The 20178-nt window shown below is 44.3% G+C and overlaps 1 protein-coding gene across 1 annotated transcript in view; it reads right to left on the bottom strand.

The window, feature by feature from the left end:
- GRIN2C (glutamate ionotropic receptor NMDA type subunit 2C) overlaps positions 1-17393 on the bottom strand; it is a 94396-nt gene extending 77003 nt beyond the window's left edge. The window contains exon 1 of the mRNA XM_030206860.1: positions 17313-17393. Within this exon, the coding sequence (XP_030062720.1) occupies positions 17313-17393 (81 nt within the window). The remainder of the gene's footprint in view (positions 1-17312) is intronic.
- Between the last annotated feature and the right edge of the window lie 2785 nt (positions 17394-20178).

Genomic DNA, 20178 nt, shown 5'->3' with positions numbered 1-20178 from the left:
CCTCGGACCTGTGTCCAAAACCTTTTCAATACAGGGCAGCTCATAAGAAATAAAGGAGAAAACCAACTTCCACACTAAGTAAAAGCCCCCAAAAATAAGGAATAGGCAAACAGAAGGCTATAGTGTCCTGCTGTCTAAAACACATTTACGAATATGGACACCCTTGTCAGCTTACCACCTCGAAACCTTCACAGATCAGCTCGCTTGTACTTAAATCTGCATTACCCAATCTACAGTGGCCTCAAGTATAAAACCCACCTACGCCTCCACCTTTTCCTATACTGGCGCACAAGTGTGGCACGGTCTACCTAAATTTGTGAAAATTACCCCTGATCATCCGACCTTCAAAAAATATCTTAAGACCTTCTTATTTGGAAAAGCTTACGCTCAAGACCCGCCCCGCATCTCTTCCTATTGAATTCAATTTCTCTTTCCGCATTTCCCCACCTTTGCTATTACTCTCTAGCCTCTTTCACTACAACGTCATTGACTGTTTGTTGTAGAATTGATGTATGATTTCTGTAATTTACTGTAAGCCACATTGGGCCTGCCCTTGGGTGGGAAAATGTGGGATAGAAATGCTATAAATAAATAAATAAATAAATTACAAACTAGAAGTTAGAGACCACAGAGAGAGAGGACATCGGTCATATAAGTTTTAGGTCAATGGAGCTCTCAGAGCACACAGCTGTCCCACGTCCACAACCTTTTATATACATTTCAATCATCTGTCACTCCCACCTCCATCCTGCCACAAACATTTTATTGAAGTCTTCTATTACTGAAAAAATATTAAACATAAAAGGAAACAAACCCGAGGGTCCTTTTACTAAGATGCGCTGAAAATGGCTTGCAGTAGTGTAGGCACAGGTTTTGGGTGCACGCCGATCCATTTTCAGCGGGCCTGTAAAAATGGCCTTTTTAAAAATTTTCCTGAAAATGGACGTGCGGCAAAATCAAAATTGACGCGCGTCCATTTTGGGTCTGAGACGTTACCGCCAGCCATTGACCTAGCAGTAAAGTCTCACAAGGTAACCATGCAGTAATGACCTACACGCGTCAAATGCCACTTGGCGCGCGTCCGATACGCACATCCAAAAATAAAAATTATTTTTTTCGAACACGCGTATTGGACGCGTGCCAACAATGAAATTACTGCAAGAGTCACGCAGTAGCTGGGCGGTAACTCCATTTTGGCATGCATTGAGCACACGTAGACACGCGGCTTAGTAAAAAGACCCCACGATTACTTAGCTGATAAGGAAATATATAGCGCTGACTTCATCTCAGACACCCGACACCCACCAATCCATAACGGCGTTTAGGCATACAGAGCCTGCTTCCGGAGTTACTAAACAGCCTGGAACCACTACCAGAATAGTAAAATGGCACGGTGTACTCTCATATTCACTTCAAGATCGCTGAGTATGAGAACTCAGCGTGTCATTTTACCATTGTGTTAGCGGTTCCAGGCTGTCTTGTAACCCCGGGAGCAGGCTCCATATGCACTGTCAGTCAGTGAGAGAGGAAGCCGTCTTTAAAGAGCCTCAATCAAATGTCTTGGGTTCCGTGGCACAAAACAGCCACACCAAGGGGCTGAAGAAACACACGTGGCTTCTGAGTCACAGGTTGAGCTCAGCAGGAGGTACAAATTGATCAGGGACTTTCAGAAATGATACAATCAGAGTCTCTTCTGGCAAAAGTTCATTTGAGAATGGAGTGGATATAGCACCGTTCACGGAAGAGAGTGTGTATCAACAACTAGAAAAACTAAAGATGGACAAAGCCATGGGACCGGATGGGATCCACCCCAGGATATTGAGGGAGCTCAGAGAGGTTCTGGCGGGTCCTCTTAAAGATTTGTTTAATAAATCCTTAGAAATGGGAGAGGTTCCGAGGGATTGGAGAACGTCGGAGGTGGTCCCTCTTCACAAAAGTGGTGATAGGGAAGAAGCTGGAAACTACAGGCCGGTAAGCCTCACTTCGATTATTGGAAAAGTAATGGAAGCGATGCTGAAGGAAAGGATAGTGAATTTCCTTGAAGAAAATGACTTCCAAGATCCGAGACAACATGGTTTTACCAAAGGGAAATCGTGCCAAACGAATCTCATTGAATTCTTTGATTGGGTGACTGGAGAATTGAACCGTGGACGTGCTATAGACGTAATCTACTTAGATTTCAGCAAGGCTTTTGACACGGTTCCCCACAGGAGGCTCTTAAATAAACTGGATGGGCTGAAGATAGGACCCAAAGTGGTGAACTGGATTAGGAACTGGTTGATGGACAGGCGCCAGAGGGTGGTGGTGAATGGAGTTCGCTCGGAGGAGGGAAAGGTGAATAGTGGAGTGCCTCAGGGATCGGTGCTGGGGCCAATTCTGTTCAATATATTTGTGAATGACATTGCCGAAGGGTTAGAAGGTAAAGTTTGCCTATTTGTGGATGATACTAAGATTTGTAACACAGTGGACACCCCGGAGGGAGTGGAAAACATGAAAAAGGATCTGAACCTGGAGGAAAGGAGGAACAGGGGTGATATGATACAGACGTTCAAATATTTGAAAGGTATTAATCCGCAAACAAACCTTTTCCGGACATGGGAAGGCAGTAGAACGAGAGGGCATGAAATGAGATTGAAGGGGGGCAGACTCAAGAAGAATGTCAGGAAGTATTTTTTCACGGAGAGGGTGGTGGATGCTTGGAATGCCCTCCTGCGGGAGGTGGTGGAGATGAAAACGGTAACGGAATTCAAACATGCGTGGGATAAACATAAAGGAATCCTGTGCAGAAGGAAGGGATCCTCAGGAGCTTAGCTTAGAATGGGTGGCAGAGCTGGTGGTTGGGAGGCGGGGCTAGTGCTGGGCAGACATATACGGTCTGTGCTGGGGCTGGTGGTTGGGAGGCGGGACTAGTGCTGGGCAGACTTATACGGTCTGTGCCGGGGCTGGTGGTTGGGCGGCGGGGATAGTGCTGGGCAGACTTATACAGTCTGTGCCAGAGCCGGTGGTGGGAGGCAGGGATAGTGCTGGGCAGACTTATAGGGTCTGTGCCAGAGCTGGTGGTTGGGAGGCGGGGTTGGTGGATGGGAGGCGGGGATAGGGCTGGCCAGACTTATACGGTCTGTGCACTGAAGAGGACAGTGCAAATAAAAAAGTAGCACATATGAATTTATCTTCTTGGGCAGACTGGATGGACCGTGCAGGTCTTTTTCTGCCATCATCTACTATGTTACTATTGTAGGAACAGAAAAAGTTCTTGCCCCAAAGCAAGACCTTCTGTCATTGCTCAAGTGTATCGGCTCTGACATTCAGGATACACATGGAGGGGCACAATTGAACGAAAACATCTATCTCCATGGGCGTTTATCTCCAAGAACAGGTCCGTGAAGGGGCGGACCGAACCGTATTTTCGAAAAAAATAGATGTCCATGTTTTATTCGACAATTTGTGAGCTGGGCGTTTTTCTTTTTCAGTGATAATGGAAAATGAAAGCGCCCAGCTCAAAAACGAATAAATCCAAGGCATTTGTTCGTGGGAGGGGCCAGGATTCATAGTGCACTGGTCCCCCTCACATGCCAAGACACCAACCGGGCACCCTAGGGGGCACTTTTACAAAAACAAAAAAAAAAGGTAAATGAGCTCCCAGGTGCATAGCACCCTTCCCTTGTGTATTGAGCCCCCCAAATCCCCCTCAAAACCCACTGCCCACAAGTCTACAGCATTATTATAGCCCTAAGGGATGAAGGGGGGCACCTACATGTGGGTACAGTGGGTTTGGGGGGGTTGGACAACTAAGTATTAAGCAGCACAATTGTAACAGGTAGGGGGGGGATGGGCCTGGGTCCACCTGCCTGAAGTCCACTGCACCCCCTAACAACTGCTCCAGGGACCTACATACTGCTGCCAGGGAGGTGGGTATGACATTTGAGGGTGAAAATAAAAAGTTGTAAAACATCATTTTTTGTGGTGGGAGGGGGTTAGTGACCACTGGGGGAGTCAGGGGAGGTCATCCCCGATTCCCTCTGGGGGTAATCTGGTCATTTAGGGCACTTTTTGGGGCCTTATTCCTGAAAAAACAGGGTCCAGGAAAAGTGCCCTAAATTCTAGCTACAAACGCATACTTTTTTTCCATTATCGGCGAAAGGCGCCCATCTCTCCTCGGCCGATAACCACGCCCCAGTTCCACCTTCGCCACGCCTCCGACACGCCCCCGTCAACTTTGTACGCTTCCGCGATGGAGTGCAGTTGAAAACGTCCAAAATCGCCTTTCCATTATACCGATTTATTTGTTTATGTGAGATAAACGTCTATCTCCCGATTTGGGTCGCAATATAGGCGTTTTTCTTTTTCAATTATAAGCTGGTTAGTATTCAAGTTAAAAACATTTTTTATGCTGTGTCACTGCATGGGGAGAGTGGAATGGAAAGTTCAAGCTGGGTTCTTCTTGCAGTTATACGTAGGAAAGTCAGATGATTAATGGTATTGGGTATGGAAGAAGCACATCTGGAGCATCCTATCTTACTTATCTTCATTGTACAGTAATTAAATGTATAAACAAGCCTTTTTAATCACAAACCTGATCCCCTGGAACAAGGCTTCATTTTCACGGTTAGTTTTATCACCAGAGCGATTTCTTTAAAACAAAACAGAACAACATAGTACATAACAATGAAAGGAGTACAGAAATGTGCCATTAATTAACATATTATAGATCCCGGATGGCAAAAATACAGTATGTCTCGATATTTAATGAATGTTACACGTGGCCAAGAATTGACCGACAGGAATGATCAGGGCTCATAAAGCACACAGATGAAGATACACCTAGGAAATTAAAAACCAGTGCACACTCTGAAGAAACACAATAAACTCTATTTTGCATAAAGGTTGAAGGTGGGATATGGGATGTCCAAGTCACATTTCCTCAGTGTTTAACCAAAGGCTCTGCCAAATGCGAAGCCTTTTGTAAAATACATATAAGAATGCCAACAAATACACGTGTATTATACCAGCGCATCCAATGAGAAAAATAAGGGAGCAACATCATTTGGCAGCTGCCACGTATAAATGCCGGCACTGTACATATTGTAGCATTTGTATCCCACATTTTCCCACCAATTTGCAGGCTCAATGTGGCTTACATTTGCAGTAATGGCGGTTGCCATTTCCGGGTAACAGATTTAGAAATGGTCTTACGTTAAGGTGGATACATACATTATAACATACATGGAATATGATATATATAGAACAGAGCATGGTATATATATATATATATATATATATATATATAAAAAAGGCAACCCCAACGTTCTGAAGCCTCCACGGAAGTTGAGGCGCCCGAGATATCCGGTGTGCCCTGGAGTGTCTGCACCGCCCTCGCGTCAAAACGTCATGACATCGAGGGCAGAGCTATAACACTCGAGGCCCGAAACCGAAATGCCACAGGCACGGCCACGGAGGTGCAGCAAACAAAAAAAAAAACAAAACCCTACCCACACACAGCGACGCCAACACCGAACAAGGCAAGTAGCTCGGAGGGAGGGGGCCCCTTGCTAGCGCCCGTTTCATTGCCCTCAGAAACGGGCATTTATTCCTAGTATATATATATATATATATATATATATATATATATATATATATATATATATATATATATACCATGTGTATACATACACGGTGAGGAAGAATACATTCTGGTAATGTATAAAGGTTCCTGAGTAATAAATTGGATTGTATATATATAGTGGCCCAGTTAAGAATAAAATACACATATAAATGACATCAGTGAACAAGGGAATGATCTTTTTTTTTTGTATTTTAAAGCCAAATTAATACTCAGTGGATTGAAGACATTAACCCTGTCAATCCGTCGTATTAAGCCCTGGCCGAAATGATCACTTTCGTCTTTGCTTTCGAGCAGGTGCAAAGGTTGATTGGTATATTAAATTGAAATATACATGAATTGTCATTGTAAAATGGGAAATATACACATCTAGCCCGTAATTCTATAACAGTTGCTAAAAATTGGGCATGCAAATTTGGGCATGCACCCAGTTGGTTTGTGCAATTTAATTGAATAACAATCTAATTAGTGCTGATAATTGGCTTTTTAACAAGCAATTATTGGCACTAATTAGATTTAATTGAAATGTATGCATGTAAATTTAGGCACAGGATCTGCACCTAAATTGTATGCACAAGTCAATAAAGGGTGTGTGGAAAAGGGAGGGTCATGGGAGGATCAGGGCCATCCCTTTAAGGTATATGCCTAGTTTGAGAATAAGGTCATCCTCACCTAAATTTTGCATGGGTATTTCCAACACGTTTAAGTTGGTGCAAAGGCCGTGCCTAACGTTAGGCACAATTCCCAGGCATAAGCATTATTCTACAAACCATGCCTTTCTTTAAGTGCATTTTGTGGACTAGTACTCTTTTGGCATCAATTTTTTTGGTATGATATATAGAATTTACCCCTAGATTACTGCAACAGAATCTATGCGGGATGTAAAGAACAAATCATAAAGAAACTCCAAACTGCTCAAAACACAGCAGCCAGGCTTATATTCGGAAAAACAAGATTCGAAAGTGCCAAACCTTTACGAGAAAAACTACACTGGCTCCCAATCAAAGAATGTATTGCGTTCAAAATCTGCACCCTGGTTCACAAGATCAGTGACGGCAATGCCCCGGGATACATGACAGACCTTATAGACCTACCAACCAGAAACACAACAAAATCAACACGAACATACCTAAATCTCCACCACCCAAGCTGCAAAGGACTCAAATACAAATTAACCTATGCATCCAGCTTCTCTATGGAATGCACTACCGACCGTCGTGAAAACAACATACGACCACCTAATCTTCTGGAAACTCCAAAAGACTAACCTGTTCAAAAAGGCATACTCAAACGACCCTACCTAAATGCCTTAACCCTGCAACACAATAATATAAATGCTCGTACTGGACACAACCTACTCTTCCCCTTATGACCCCCAATGTGTCTATCAATCTTCTGTCATAACCTCACTTTGTATTTGTTCATGCTGGTATTGGCGACTGCCACTACTGTACTATGTAAGCCACATTGAGCCTGCAAATAGGTGGGAAAATGTGGGATACAAATGCAACAAAGAAATACATAAATATAGGGGGGAATTCAATAAATGAGGTCTTCAGTTAGATTCTGGGATGATCCGCTCTACGCTAGTATTCTGTAAAGAACACGCTGAGCAGAGCACCATTTACAGAGTACTAGCTTAGCGTGCATTTCACGCCTAACCTTGGGCGCAAGCACTTATGCCTGCCAAAAGCTGGAGTAAGTTCCTGCACACAATAATGGCCATTAGGCATAGAAATTCAGGTATTCTATAACATCGCGTCTAAATTCTAGGAACGCCTCTGACCGGCCCGTGCCCCTCCCCCTTTGGAGTTGTGTGCTATGAAATTTAGGTGTGCGTGTTATAGACTAAGGCATAGGGCGGATCCACACGTAACTCCTAATTACTGCTTGTTAGTGACAATTATTGACTTGTTAGCACCTAATTAGCTAATTAGTTTATGCTGAAATCTGTGATCCACGCCCGAATTTGCACGTCCAACTGGGTGACCTATACAGAATCTAAGGGATAAAGGACAGTTCTGTAACTGGGAGCCCGTATTTATGCATTCTTTGCCTCATCAGTGTAAAGAATGCTCGAAGTTATGCGCATGTGTACACTTACCTGCAAAAGTGTCAACAGGGTGCCTATAGTCTAAGTTATGATGGTGTGGGTAAGTGGCACAGTGCATAAATGCAAGGAGGCATGTACATAGGTGGAATAAGGGCGGGGCATGGGCGGGGCTCCCACTTATACGCATAAGTTACAGAATACTGTCAGTTACGCACATCCCTGCTGCATTTACATGACAAAGTTATAACGGGCCAATGGCTGATGAAGTTACAGGTGCATAAATGTGAGAAACACTGACACCAGGTTACGCTAATCTCTCTATATAAAACGCACCTCCAACATTCTGAAGCCTCCACAAGTCTCAACGTTCTAAATGCATGGTGGTGAAACCAGGAATTCGCCCATGAGTGTTGGCCCCACCCCCACATAAAACGTCATGACTTCGAGGGCGGACCAATGACATTCAACCAATCGCATCGCGAACCAGTAACTAAGCGACGGAACATGACATAAGACACATCGCGGAACAATGAAAACCAGCAGCACACAGTTGCTATGCGACGTCAACAGCAACGCTAAAAGGACCATATAGATCTCTGCTCTCCACACAAACAACGGACACGGAGGGCATATGAGGGAAGGAAAAAAACCAGCACATACACACACACTCTCACTCTTAACTGGCAATAATGAGCAACTGACCTGCCACTATCACAGGGACTGCTAGCACCTCTCTCTCTCACACACATACACACGGGACACAGAGGGGATGGAAGACAAGGAACGAATCGTTGGGTATGGAGGAGGCGGCAGGGGAGATAAGGCAAGAACTGCCTCAAATGTTTGTGCTGTGCTATGTACAATTATAATGCTGTCTCTTCATTTTGACCCTACCCTTTCACACTCTCTTTCACACAGACGCACACACACACACTTACACTGTCTCTATCTCACACACACACACACCCACACACATATACACACTCTCTCACACAGACACACAAACACGCCTCAAATGGTTCAGCTGTCCTATGTAAAATTTCACTGCTGTCTCTTCATTTTCACCCTACCTGTGCACACTCTCTTTCACACAGAGACACACACACACACTTTCTCTGTGTCACACACACACACACATACACACATACATATACACACTCTCACTCTCTCTATAGCCTTGCTAGCGCCCGTTTCATTTGTTTACGAAACGGGCCTTTTATACTAGTATTCTATAATGCAATCTGGGTGTCCAGATGACATTATAGAATAGATGTTTAGCAGTGATTAGGTAGCAACACCAGTAATTGGGAAGCATAGCCAGTGCTGGGCAGACTTCTACGGTCTGTGCCCTAATCGTGGCTGGACAGATTTGGATGGGCTGGAGTGGGGCTTTGATTACAACTTCAGAAGTTGGAGAACAAGGCCAGTGCCGAGCAGACTTGTACGGTTTTTGCCCTGAAAATGGCAAGGACAAATCAAGATCAAGTATAAATATGTAGTATTGCATCATACCTTATGCTATGAATTTATCTTGTTGGGAAGACTGGATGGACCATACAGGTCATTATCTGCCATCATCTACTATGTTACTATCCTGCTTATTTTCAAAGGAGAAGGACACCCATCTTCCGACACAAATCAGGAGATGGGCGCCCTTCTCCTAATGGCAGCCAAATCGGTATAATGGAAAGACGATTTTGGCCGCCCTCAACTGCAGTCCGTCACAAGAGCGGGGAAAGTTTAAGGGGGCGTGTTGGAGGCAAAGCAAAGGTGTAACGGGGGTGTGGTTAACACATGGGCTCCTTCGGCTGATAATGGAAAAAAGAAGGGCGGCCCTGACGAGCATTTGGCCGACTTTACTTGGGCCATTTATTTTCAGGACCAAGTCTGAAAAAGATGCCCAAACTGACCAGATGACCACCCGAGGGAATCGGGGATGACCTCCCCATACTCCCCCAGTGGTCACCAACCCCCTCCCACCCTAAAAAAAAATTACAAACATTTTTTGCCAGCCTCTATGCCAGCTTGAAATGTCATACTCAGCTCCATGACAGCAGTATGCAGGTCCCTGGAGCAGTTTTAGTGGGTGCAGTGCACTTCAGATAGGCGGACCCAAGTCCCCCCCACCTGTTACACTTGTGGTGGTAAAAGGGAGCCCTCCAAAACCCACCCGAAACCCACTGTACCCACATGTAGGTGCCCCTTCACCCATAAGGGCTATGGTAGTGGTGTACAGTTGTGGGGAGTGGGTTTTGGGGGGATTTGGGGGGCTCAGCACCCAAGGGAAGGGAGCTATGTACCTGGGAGAAATTAATGAAGTCCACTGCAGTGCCCCCTAGGGTGCCCGGTTGGTGTCCTGGCATGTGAGGGGGACCAGTGCACTACAAATGCTGGCTCCTCCCATGACCAAATGGCTTGGATTTGGCCGGTTTTGAGATGGCCGGCCTTGGTTTCCATTATCGGCGAAAACCGAGGCCGCCCATCTCTAAGTCTGGCGATCTCAACATTTAGGTCGACCATCTCTAAGGTTGACCCTAATGTTGAGATTTGGCCGGTCCCAACCGTATTATTGAAACGAAAGATGGATGCCCATCTTGTTTGATTATACAGTTGGCTCCGCCCCTTCCCGGGGCTGGCCCCGGAGATGGGCGCCCTTATAGATGGGCGCCCCCGTTCGATTATGCCCCTCTATGAGTCTCATTGCGCAGTATCAGGGCATTGAAATGGAGGTGCCCACTTATAGAATTGCGTCCATAGTATTTTGGTCCACCCAAACCGTGCCTGTAACACTCCCTCTTTAAATCTCAGTACCTCAGCACCTCTATGCCTAGATAGCAGCTTTCTGAAATGACTATTTACATGCATAGTCAATTTGCAAATGTAAATGTTGCTTTTTATACGTGTCGAGGATTCTAAAATGACTACCAATATATTGGTATCTATAAATTTCTTTCACATCCTGCCTCTGTTAAGTCTATTTAGTAAAGTGAAAACATTGGTTCTGAATTTACTTTTTCAATTTATAACCTGCTTTCCTGCAGGCTTAAATTGGGCATAAAACAATGAAGAATTCAGCATTTTTAACCCCCACAGACCCAGAATGGGGAAAGCCTCGACACATCAGACCCATTGGGATCCTTTTACTAAGGCATGTCGAAAAATGGCCTGCGCTAGTTTAGGCTCATGTATTTCAGCGCGCCTGCAAAAAAGACGCTTTTTTTGCCGAAAATAGATGTGTGGCAAAATAATAGTCAGTGCACGTCCATTTTGAGCCTGAGACCTTACCGCCTCCCATTGAATTAGTGGTAAGGTCTCACACGTTAACCGGGCGGTAATCGTCAGCGCACGTACACTGCCGATTACCACTCGGTTAGTGCCGCGCAGTAGAAAATAGAAATTATTTTCTGGCACGCATTTTGAAACCTGTGTCAAAATTAGAACTACCGTGCGCGGGGAATGCGGTAGCCGGGCGGTAGTTCTAATTTTATGCGCATTGTAAGTGTTTAGGCGCCTACATGTCTTAGTAAAAGGGGCCCCATTGTTAGCAACCAGAGCCAGCTCAACCACTGGATAAACTAGGCAGTCGCCTAGGGTGGCAGCTTTTGAGGGGCGGCAAAGAGTATCCCACAGGGAGGTTGGAAATTACATGCATGTGTGTCGTGGTGGGATTATGATTGTTGAGGTTAATTGTCAAAACCTCTGGGGAGTCTTAAGGTCCTAAAGTTTCTTGATAGGGAGGGGCGGGGGAGCAGGCACAAGTCTGAAGGCTCATCTAGGATGCCTAATCCCTTACACTGACCCTGTTAGCAAGAGCAGAAAGAGCTGGTTTCTGATGCAAACGTCACAGCCTAAGAGTTTGTCTGCCCCATGGACCTAGCTGGACTTCATTCATCTGGTATCTCTGACCTTTCCACAGAGTCATTACCATTTCAGAGCTGGCAGGGCTGGCTCAACATTCCCCCTGAAGACAGACAAAAATTTAATCTCTTTTACAAAAAAAACAGTAATGTGTCTTAGTTTTACACATTGATTTTATGATGCTGCCCCCTCCCCCTGCCCAATTTATTATGATCTGGCATCTTTTTGCTCTAAGAACTAGAACAGAAGAGTACTTGGTCATTTGATGTGTGACAGCTATGGTTGGCTTGAGCTGTATCTTGTAAAACAAAGTTCTCCTCCTTGCAGATCAATAGTATTTTTTAATGGAATATATAATAATCTTTGCATATATTTTATTGCAGACATGCTATTTAGTTAATGTCTACACAGAATGAATAGTGAAAGGGTTGAATGTTCCAGTAGAACAGTCCACATACAGGGTCATTTTCTATTTTGTGGTAATTTATCAGCCACCCATCACAATGTTTGCCAGAAGTGATTGAATCATATTGACCAATTCATCAATTGTTTTGTCAAATAATGCTGTGTTGGCTGTATAAATTTAATTTCTCAAAATAGGACTATACCAAAATTTGCCCTTAACCCCCCACCAACCCACATTCACACACCCACAACCAGGCCAGAAAGCAGAGTAATTATACAGGGATATTTACTTTTTTGGATCAAAGTCCAAGCTAATTCCTATCAAATCCTACAACAAAGAACCTCACTCTATTATTCCAGGAATATCAATGTTCCCTGACTGGGTCCAAATATAAAATCATTGCTCAATAATACTGAACTCAGAGATCAAGGCCAGGACTCTTTTTGGTGAACCACCAAGACAAGAATCTCCCTATTCAGATCCATGATCATGACTCTCTTATCAACCACCAAGACCAACATCCTCCCTGCTCAATTCCATGACCAGGACTCTCTAGTCAAACACCAAGACTAAAAACCTCCTTGTTCAATTATGACTCTCTACTCAACCATGAAGATCAAGATCCTCCCTGGCCAATTCTATGATCAGGACTCTGTGTACTCAACCATGAAGACCAAGATCCTCCCTGGTCAATTCCATGACCAGGATGCTCTACTCAGCCACCAAGACTGGATGTTCTGTGCTACTACTACTACTACTACTTGACATTTCTAAAGCGCTACTAGGGTTACGCAGTGCTGTACAATTTAACATAGAAGGACAGTCCCTGCTCAAAGGAGCTTACAATCTAAAGGTCAAATGTACAGTGCTCAGCTCCATCACAGAGAATCACTTACTGAATCTGTAAGATCTCTTTTTCATTGTCCCCAAATGTAGTCTTTCCTAGAATGATACTTGAAACTGGGAGACTGACTGCTCAATCACCTGGACCAAAATCTTAGGGGAAAAGGAGGAAAGGGGATGGGATTTTATGTACTGCCTTTCTGTGGTTACAATCAAATTGGTTATTATATATAGGAATTTATTTTGTACCTATCAGTCTGATCCCCAAGAGCAAAGCTCTCACTATTTAATCCACAAGATTGAAAACATCACTTAATTCCAGCAAGTTCCTTGTTGTCCAACCTCCCCTCATCAGGGTAAGCTATTCAGTAATTCCTTACACACAACCACATTCCAGTGGTTTGTTATTTTTCCTCCTCAGATATTAGCTTTTATTAAACTGGAACAGGGAACCCTTCTAAATCACTCTGGTGAAATTCTGTCTTAACCAGCAGGCATAAATCAGCCAGCTGGGTGAAGGGAGGCCAAGAGAGAGGCCGTTGGTTGGGTGAACCCATCAGAAAGTTACAGGCTCTGTATACAGAGAGCAACTCCAGGGAAAATTATAAGGAAGATGGAGGAGGGGGACCTTCTTTTAATTTTGCAGCATTGCTACATTTCATTCTGCCCTGTGGGAATGGACGACTCTCCCTTCTCAGCACCAAATATTTCTGATGCACTGCAGGAACGTAATGCATCTCACCTGTAAATGACCACAAATAAATATAACACTGCATGCCACCATGCCAGAGGAAGGATGGGATTATTCTGTACTTTGGGTATGTGTGCACAACTTGAGCCAAGAGCCGAAATCAATCTTTCCTTCCTCTGCAAGACTGGATGGTATTGTCGGAGACTATTTTCCGCTGGAGGGGATAAAACCAGGTGTGAATTCCTAATCATTGCTTGAATCGGGGAGACCTATCTCTACTCATTAGAACACTTGGCTATGTGCACATGTGTGTGTGTTATGAGGGGAGGGTGTTCCCTCTTTGTTACCATGTGGGCTAAAAACTCACAAACAGACAAGCATCAATAATCACCATCACCACAGGCCATTAATTCATAATGGAAACTGCTGAACCAATATGCCAAAAACAATCTGAAAATCAAGCATAAGCAATTTGCACATAGAAATATGCCTTGCAACTGAAGACCAACAATGAAATTGAACTCCTTCTCATACAAGCTGGCTCTTTGCTATAAAATGATGCTGGAAGATTTATAATGGCTGTCAATCAACACAGGAGCTCAGAACCCCCTAACAACTGTGGAAGCAGAGTAACAGCACCAGCAGTGAACAGGTTTCTGATCTTGTAAGACCAATTCTCAAAATCCCTAGCATCTGCCCAGACACAGTATTCTGAGTCAGATTCTTATAAGCTTGGGTGTCTAAACCTTACTGCATCTTGGTGTCAAGTTTGTTTAAAACTCCTTCAGAAGGCAGCTCTAACATATCCTTCCATGCACAGAGCAAACTTCTGATGTATGACTGGAACTTCTAAAGTCAAACTGATTCCTGGTGACCACATTTGAGCTTACACACATATTAAAAATTGGTGAACACTTATTCCTGAATTAATGATATACGCATAGCCTATCACAATTCAGTTTACAATGGTCTTGAATTTTCCTCCATAAAAAAAAGCTCCAACTTCTTCATAACATGGCTGTTTGGTTACTTTATTAAAAAAAAAAAAAAACAACAACAAAAAATAGAAATATGATCATTTAACCTCTTTATTAATAGCAGGGCATTGCAATCCAGTGTTTTATAGATTAAGGTTCAAGATTCAACTTCTAACGTACAAATCCTTATCCAAGGATGTGATAAAACAGTGGGTTTTTAAGCCTGTAAAACTGCCTTAATTCTTTAAGTGTATTTCTCCTATTGGCCAGCAGGTGGTGCTTCCTTACTTTAAAGCTGTTACAGAGGAATGACTGTTCCTTCTTTAGTGTGTCACAGATAGGAAGTAAGATGCAGTCTACTTTTGAAAACTTGTTGGTCTGTTCTCTGATTGGCCCAGGAGCTCAATTCATCTAGGATGTACTGTTTTTTTCCCCAGTCTTAACCAGGGAGAAGAGAGAGAAAGATCTCTTTGCTGAGGCCCTGTGCTCCACAGATTTTGCAACTGGGTAAACTGCACACTGGACTTCATTTTGTGACGCTGAGTAGGAGGAGGACATGGCAGAGCTAACAAGTCAAGGGTTAGCTGCAAGGGGATTTGGAAAAGAAAAGATTACACTCATTTGCAGGGGAAAGTACGGTCCCTATTTCTAATGCTTTGGATCATTTTACTACTGCTTAAAAAAATGTCCTCTGGACTGTGGAAATGTGAATTTCAATAAACAGAATCAATTGAAGGGGCTTTTATTGAAAACCTGCTACAAAGAAGACAACAAGAAAATTCCTATTTATAATTAATTTTTAAAACATTTTTCTTTCTACTTTTTTGAAGTAGATCACAAAGGGGGCTTACAGCTAATTTTGTTTTCTGCATGTTGGTATCCCTCTTCTCAAATGTTCTAGGCATGCAGTTTATAGCTGGAAGTGAGTTGTAACATGACAGACTGACTACTAGAGTAGGAGGGTTGCTAGTGTTTGGCTTTAACAGCCAGGCTTTGGGTGGGGTGGTGCGGGAGCAGGGGGTGGGAGAACAGGATTGGAATTGAAAAGCTCAAAGTGACTAGTCAACTGACTGAAGATATTTTGTTTCACCCAAGGCTGTATTTTTTAATGCTTTCTCCCAACAACCCCTCTCACTGGCACATCTTTCTCTCGTGACCCCCCCCCCCCCCCCCCAGGATCTTTTTTTCACCGCCCCCCCCAGGCACATCTTTTTCTTGCTGAACCCCTCCCCCAATGCATCCTTCTCTCTTCCTTTTTTTCTGGCAGCACCCAGTTCTTACCTTTTCTGCGGCTTCTTTAACCCTGCTCCTCATGGCCACTCCACTGAAAGCACACTGCTCTCACTCAACCAAAAGCCTCTGTAACAGGAAGAGAGAGGTTTGGGGCCGGGTGAGTCACAGAAGCGTGCCTTCAGTGCAGCAGCCATAAGGAGCGGGGAAAAAGGAGCCACAGAGAAAAGGGGGATGCTGGAGTGCTGAAGAGGTAAAGCAATGCTAGATGTTTGTTGTTTGCGGGTGGGGGAGAGGCACCATTTTACTCGCATTAAAAATTTAAATTCTCGTTAAACATTTAACGCGTTAATTGCGTTATTAACACACTAAATGTTCAGCCTTATTTAATATCTTTACATTTGACAACACAATACCACATTGCTAGAGTGGAGGAGTATCCTAGTGGTTAGTACAGTGGACTTTGATCCTGGGGAACTGAGTTCAATTCCCACTGCAGCTCCTTGTGACTCTGGGCAAGTCACTTAACCCTCCATTGCCCCTGGTACAAAATAAGTACCTGAATATATGTAAACTGCTTTGAATGTAGTTGCAAAAACCTCAGAAAGGTGGTATATCAAGTCCCATTTCCCTTTCCCTATTGGAGATTCTAGATGGAATGTTGCTACTATTGAAATTCTGTTGCTACTATTTGAGATTCTACATGGAATGTTGCTATTCCACTAGCAACATTCCATGTAGAAGCCTGCCCTTGCAGGCTTCTGTTTCTGTGAGTCTGACGCCCTTGCGCGTACGTCAGACTCACAGAAACAGAAGCCTGCGCGACCGCATTGCTGATCTGCAAGGGCAGGCTTCTACATGGAATGTTGATAGTGGAGGAGTAGCCTAGTGGTTAGTGTAGTGGACTTTGATCCTGGGGAACTGAGTTCAATTCCCACTGCAGCTCCTTGTGACTCTGGTTACGTCACTTAACCCTCCATTGCCCCTGGTACAAAATATATGTAAATCGCTTTGAATGTAGTTGCAAAAACCTCAGAAAGGTAGTATATCAAGTCCCATTTCCCTTTAATTGGGATTATGACTGCTATAGCTCTTAAGTATATACTGAGCTCTTGGAAAAATGCTTCGGATCTTAACGTGCAATTATGGTGGCATGATGTCTGTACTATATATAAATAGCTCTCAAAAATAATCTAGGAAAACTCAAGCCATATGGAAGCTCATTAAGGATTTCCTTGAAAACTGATTTCATATTGCATATATATATATATATATATATATATATATATATACTGTTTCATGACATGTAGTGTAATTGTACCCTTTCGCATTTGTAGCATGCTTACCATAGGATGAGTATAGATTTTTTCTCTCATTTCTTTTTTTTTATTATTTATAAATTTTTTATTAATCAATCAATATAACAACATTCTGGAGCCTCAGACTCCCAAAACATTCCAAACTACAAGTAGTCAAACATTGTCCACAAACCATTTTTCTCCCCTTGTCCCTACCACCCCCCTCCATCCCCCCATCCTCTCCCCACTCCCCCCTCCTCCTCCTCCCCCCCCCTTCCCCGCCTTTTATTCTTTGGTTTATCCAAGCCTAGTCACTGAGTTTCCAACCAGAATTACCTCCAGATGTATCCATTCTTCTGCTGTGGGATTGAAGCGCCCTCTACGTCTATCTGTCATCTTTTCCATAGCAGCTACCATCCTAAGTTTCTCTACCCATTCATTCCCTGTGGGTCCCCTTGTTTGTTTTCTCTCATTTCTATCCTGTGGACACTCATTCCTATACGGTTTCAACACTATTCATACTCTGAATTTCTTCAATTCTTAAATCTTCTTGTTTCTTCTTTAGAAATAAATATTGTTGAAGTAAAAAAAAATCTCGCTGTATAATACCTTGTGTTCCTTCGCGAGCTCTACGCTGTACACCGCCTTAGGTGAATCTCTTCATAAAGGTGGCTAATAAATCCCAATCAAACATATAAATGGCAAGAGGCATACTCACTCGCAAATGCGCAGTAGGGACTTTCTCTGTCCCACCCCCGCGTCAATACGTGATGACGGGGGCGTGACAGAGAGGGAACCTGTACACCTGCGAGTGAGGGAACCGCCGTCACCACCACTCCCCCACCCCCCCCAGGGTTGCCGCTACCGCTCCCCCCACCCACCCGGAGTCGCTGCCGCCACCCACCCTCCACCTGGCCCGGGTACCTGGCTTCACTATTCAATTCAAACCGCCGGAACGCAGCACACAGCTCATCTGAGCTGCCGTTGGCCTTCCTTACCTGCCGACGTTACGTCACACGAGGGCGGAACACAGGCAGAGAAGAAGGAAGGCCGACGGCAGCTCAGATGAGCTGTGTGCTGCGTTCCGGCGGTTTGAATTGAATAGTGAAGCCAGGTACCCGGCCCGGGTGGAGGGGTGGCGGAGGGGACTCCGGGGGGGGGGGGGGGGTGGCGACCTATCCAGGGGGGGCCTTTCAAACCCCCCCTTCCTTTACTAGCCCGTTTTTACGGGCTCAACGGCTAGTAAATAAATAAAGGATAAATACATTCTTTCAATGATAATTTGTTTGCAGTTCCTATTCCGTCAAGGGCTCATTATGAACCTACATGTCCCTCTGCCTTTTGTTATCTGGCTCCAGATGCTCTACCTTGATATCTGAGAGGGGAAAACTTAGCTGACAGGTTTAAGAAGGGATTAAAAACCCTCCTTTTTGAACAATGAGGCACTGGATTGAGGAAGGCATGCAGTTGCTGTCCTCTCATGGGGTCTTGGTTTTTGTCTTTTTTGTTTATTTTATTTTACTAATTATTTTCAAAAATGTTTCCTTTTTGTTGTGGCAGTAAGATATATGTGCAATGTTCCTTCCCTCACAAATCATTATTTTTAATTTTGTAATTGCTTACACTCTGTTGCTGCAATGTTTATGTATTATTTTGCATCATTTTATTATTATTTTATGTTACATTTGTACCCTGCGCTTTCCCACTCATGGCAGGCTCAATGCGGCAGGCAACAGAGGGTTAAGTGACTTGCCCAGAGTCACAAGGAGCTGCCTGTGCCTGAAGTGGGAATGGAACTCAGTTCCTCAGGACCAAAGTCCACCACCCTAACCACTAGGCCACTCCTCCACTGTTGGTGCTATTTGAGATTCTACATGGAATGTTGCTATTCCACTAGCAACATTCCATGTAGAAGTCGGCCCTTGCAGATCACCAATGTGGCCACGCAGGCTTCTGCTTCTGTGAGTCTGACGTACGTGCAGGACATCAGACTCACAGAAACAGAAGCCTGCGCAGCCTTCTACATGGAATGTTGCTAGTGGAATAGCAACGTTCCATGTAGAATCTCCAATAGTATCTATTTTATTTTTGTTACATTTGTACCCTGCGCTTTCCCACTCATGGCAGGCTCAATGCGGCTTACATGGGGCAATGGAGGGTTAAGTGACTTGCCCAGAGTCACAAGGAGCTGCCTGTGCCTGAAGTGGGAATCGAACTCAGTTCCTCAGGACCAAAGTCCACCACCCTAACCACTAGGCCACTCCTCCATTGTTGCTACTATTTCAGATTCCATGTAGAAGCCGGCCCTTGCAGATCACCAATGTGGCCGCGCAGGCTTCTGCTTCTGTGAGTGTGACGTACGTGCAGGACGTCAGACTCACAGAAACAGAAGCCTGCGCAGCCTTCTACATGGAATGTTGCTAGTGGAATAGCAACATTCCATGTAGAATCTCCAATAGTAGCAACATTCCATGTAGAATCTCCAATAGTATCTATTTTATTTTTGTTACATTTGTACCCTGCGCTTTCCCACTCATGGCAGGCTCAATGCGGCAGGCAATGGAGGGTTAAGTGACTTGCCCAGAGTCACAAGGAGCTGCCTGTGCCTGAAGTGGGAATCAAACTCAGTTCCTCTGTTCCCCAGGACCAAAGTCCACCACTCTAACCACTAGGCCACTCCTCCAGTTTGGCAAATAAAATAACTGACACAACTGAAGGCTGATGCTACAAAACACATCCCAAGATTCCTCTTTACACATCTTCACACAAGCCATACGCTCCAAAACACACCCCCAAAGCTGCTTACATAATTCTATCACATGATACAACCCACCATAATTCCTATGTTCAAATCCCCATTACACACTACACTGCACATATAACTTCTAACTCAGCATTTTCAATCGGTGTGCTGCGGCGGCTCCAGGTCATCGGCATCACCTATCTTCCTCCTCCCATCCCTTGGGTCTCTCTCCTCTCTGCCGCAATTCTACAAACTTTGCAGTTGCAGAGATGCCAATGGGTCCCAATTTTTGAGAGGGAGATTTTAGTACAACCCCCCCCCCCCCCCAGCCCTGCCCCACTTTGCATTGGCTCCACCCCCTGGCACACCTCAAACCCACGGCCATTTCAGAAAATATTTTATTTAATAGCCTAATACCCTTTACAATTAGCTTTCTGAGGCCAAAGCTTCCTGCCTCAG

This window comes from Microcaecilia unicolor, chromosome 6 (genome assembly GCF_901765095.1).
Source record: "Microcaecilia unicolor chromosome 6, aMicUni1.1, whole genome shotgun sequence".
Lineage (NCBI taxonomy): Eukaryota > Metazoa > Chordata > Amphibia > Gymnophiona > Siphonopidae > Microcaecilia > Microcaecilia unicolor.
The sequence above is the reverse complement of the archived record's forward strand: the minus strand, read 5'-3'. Positions and strand labels throughout refer to the sequence as shown.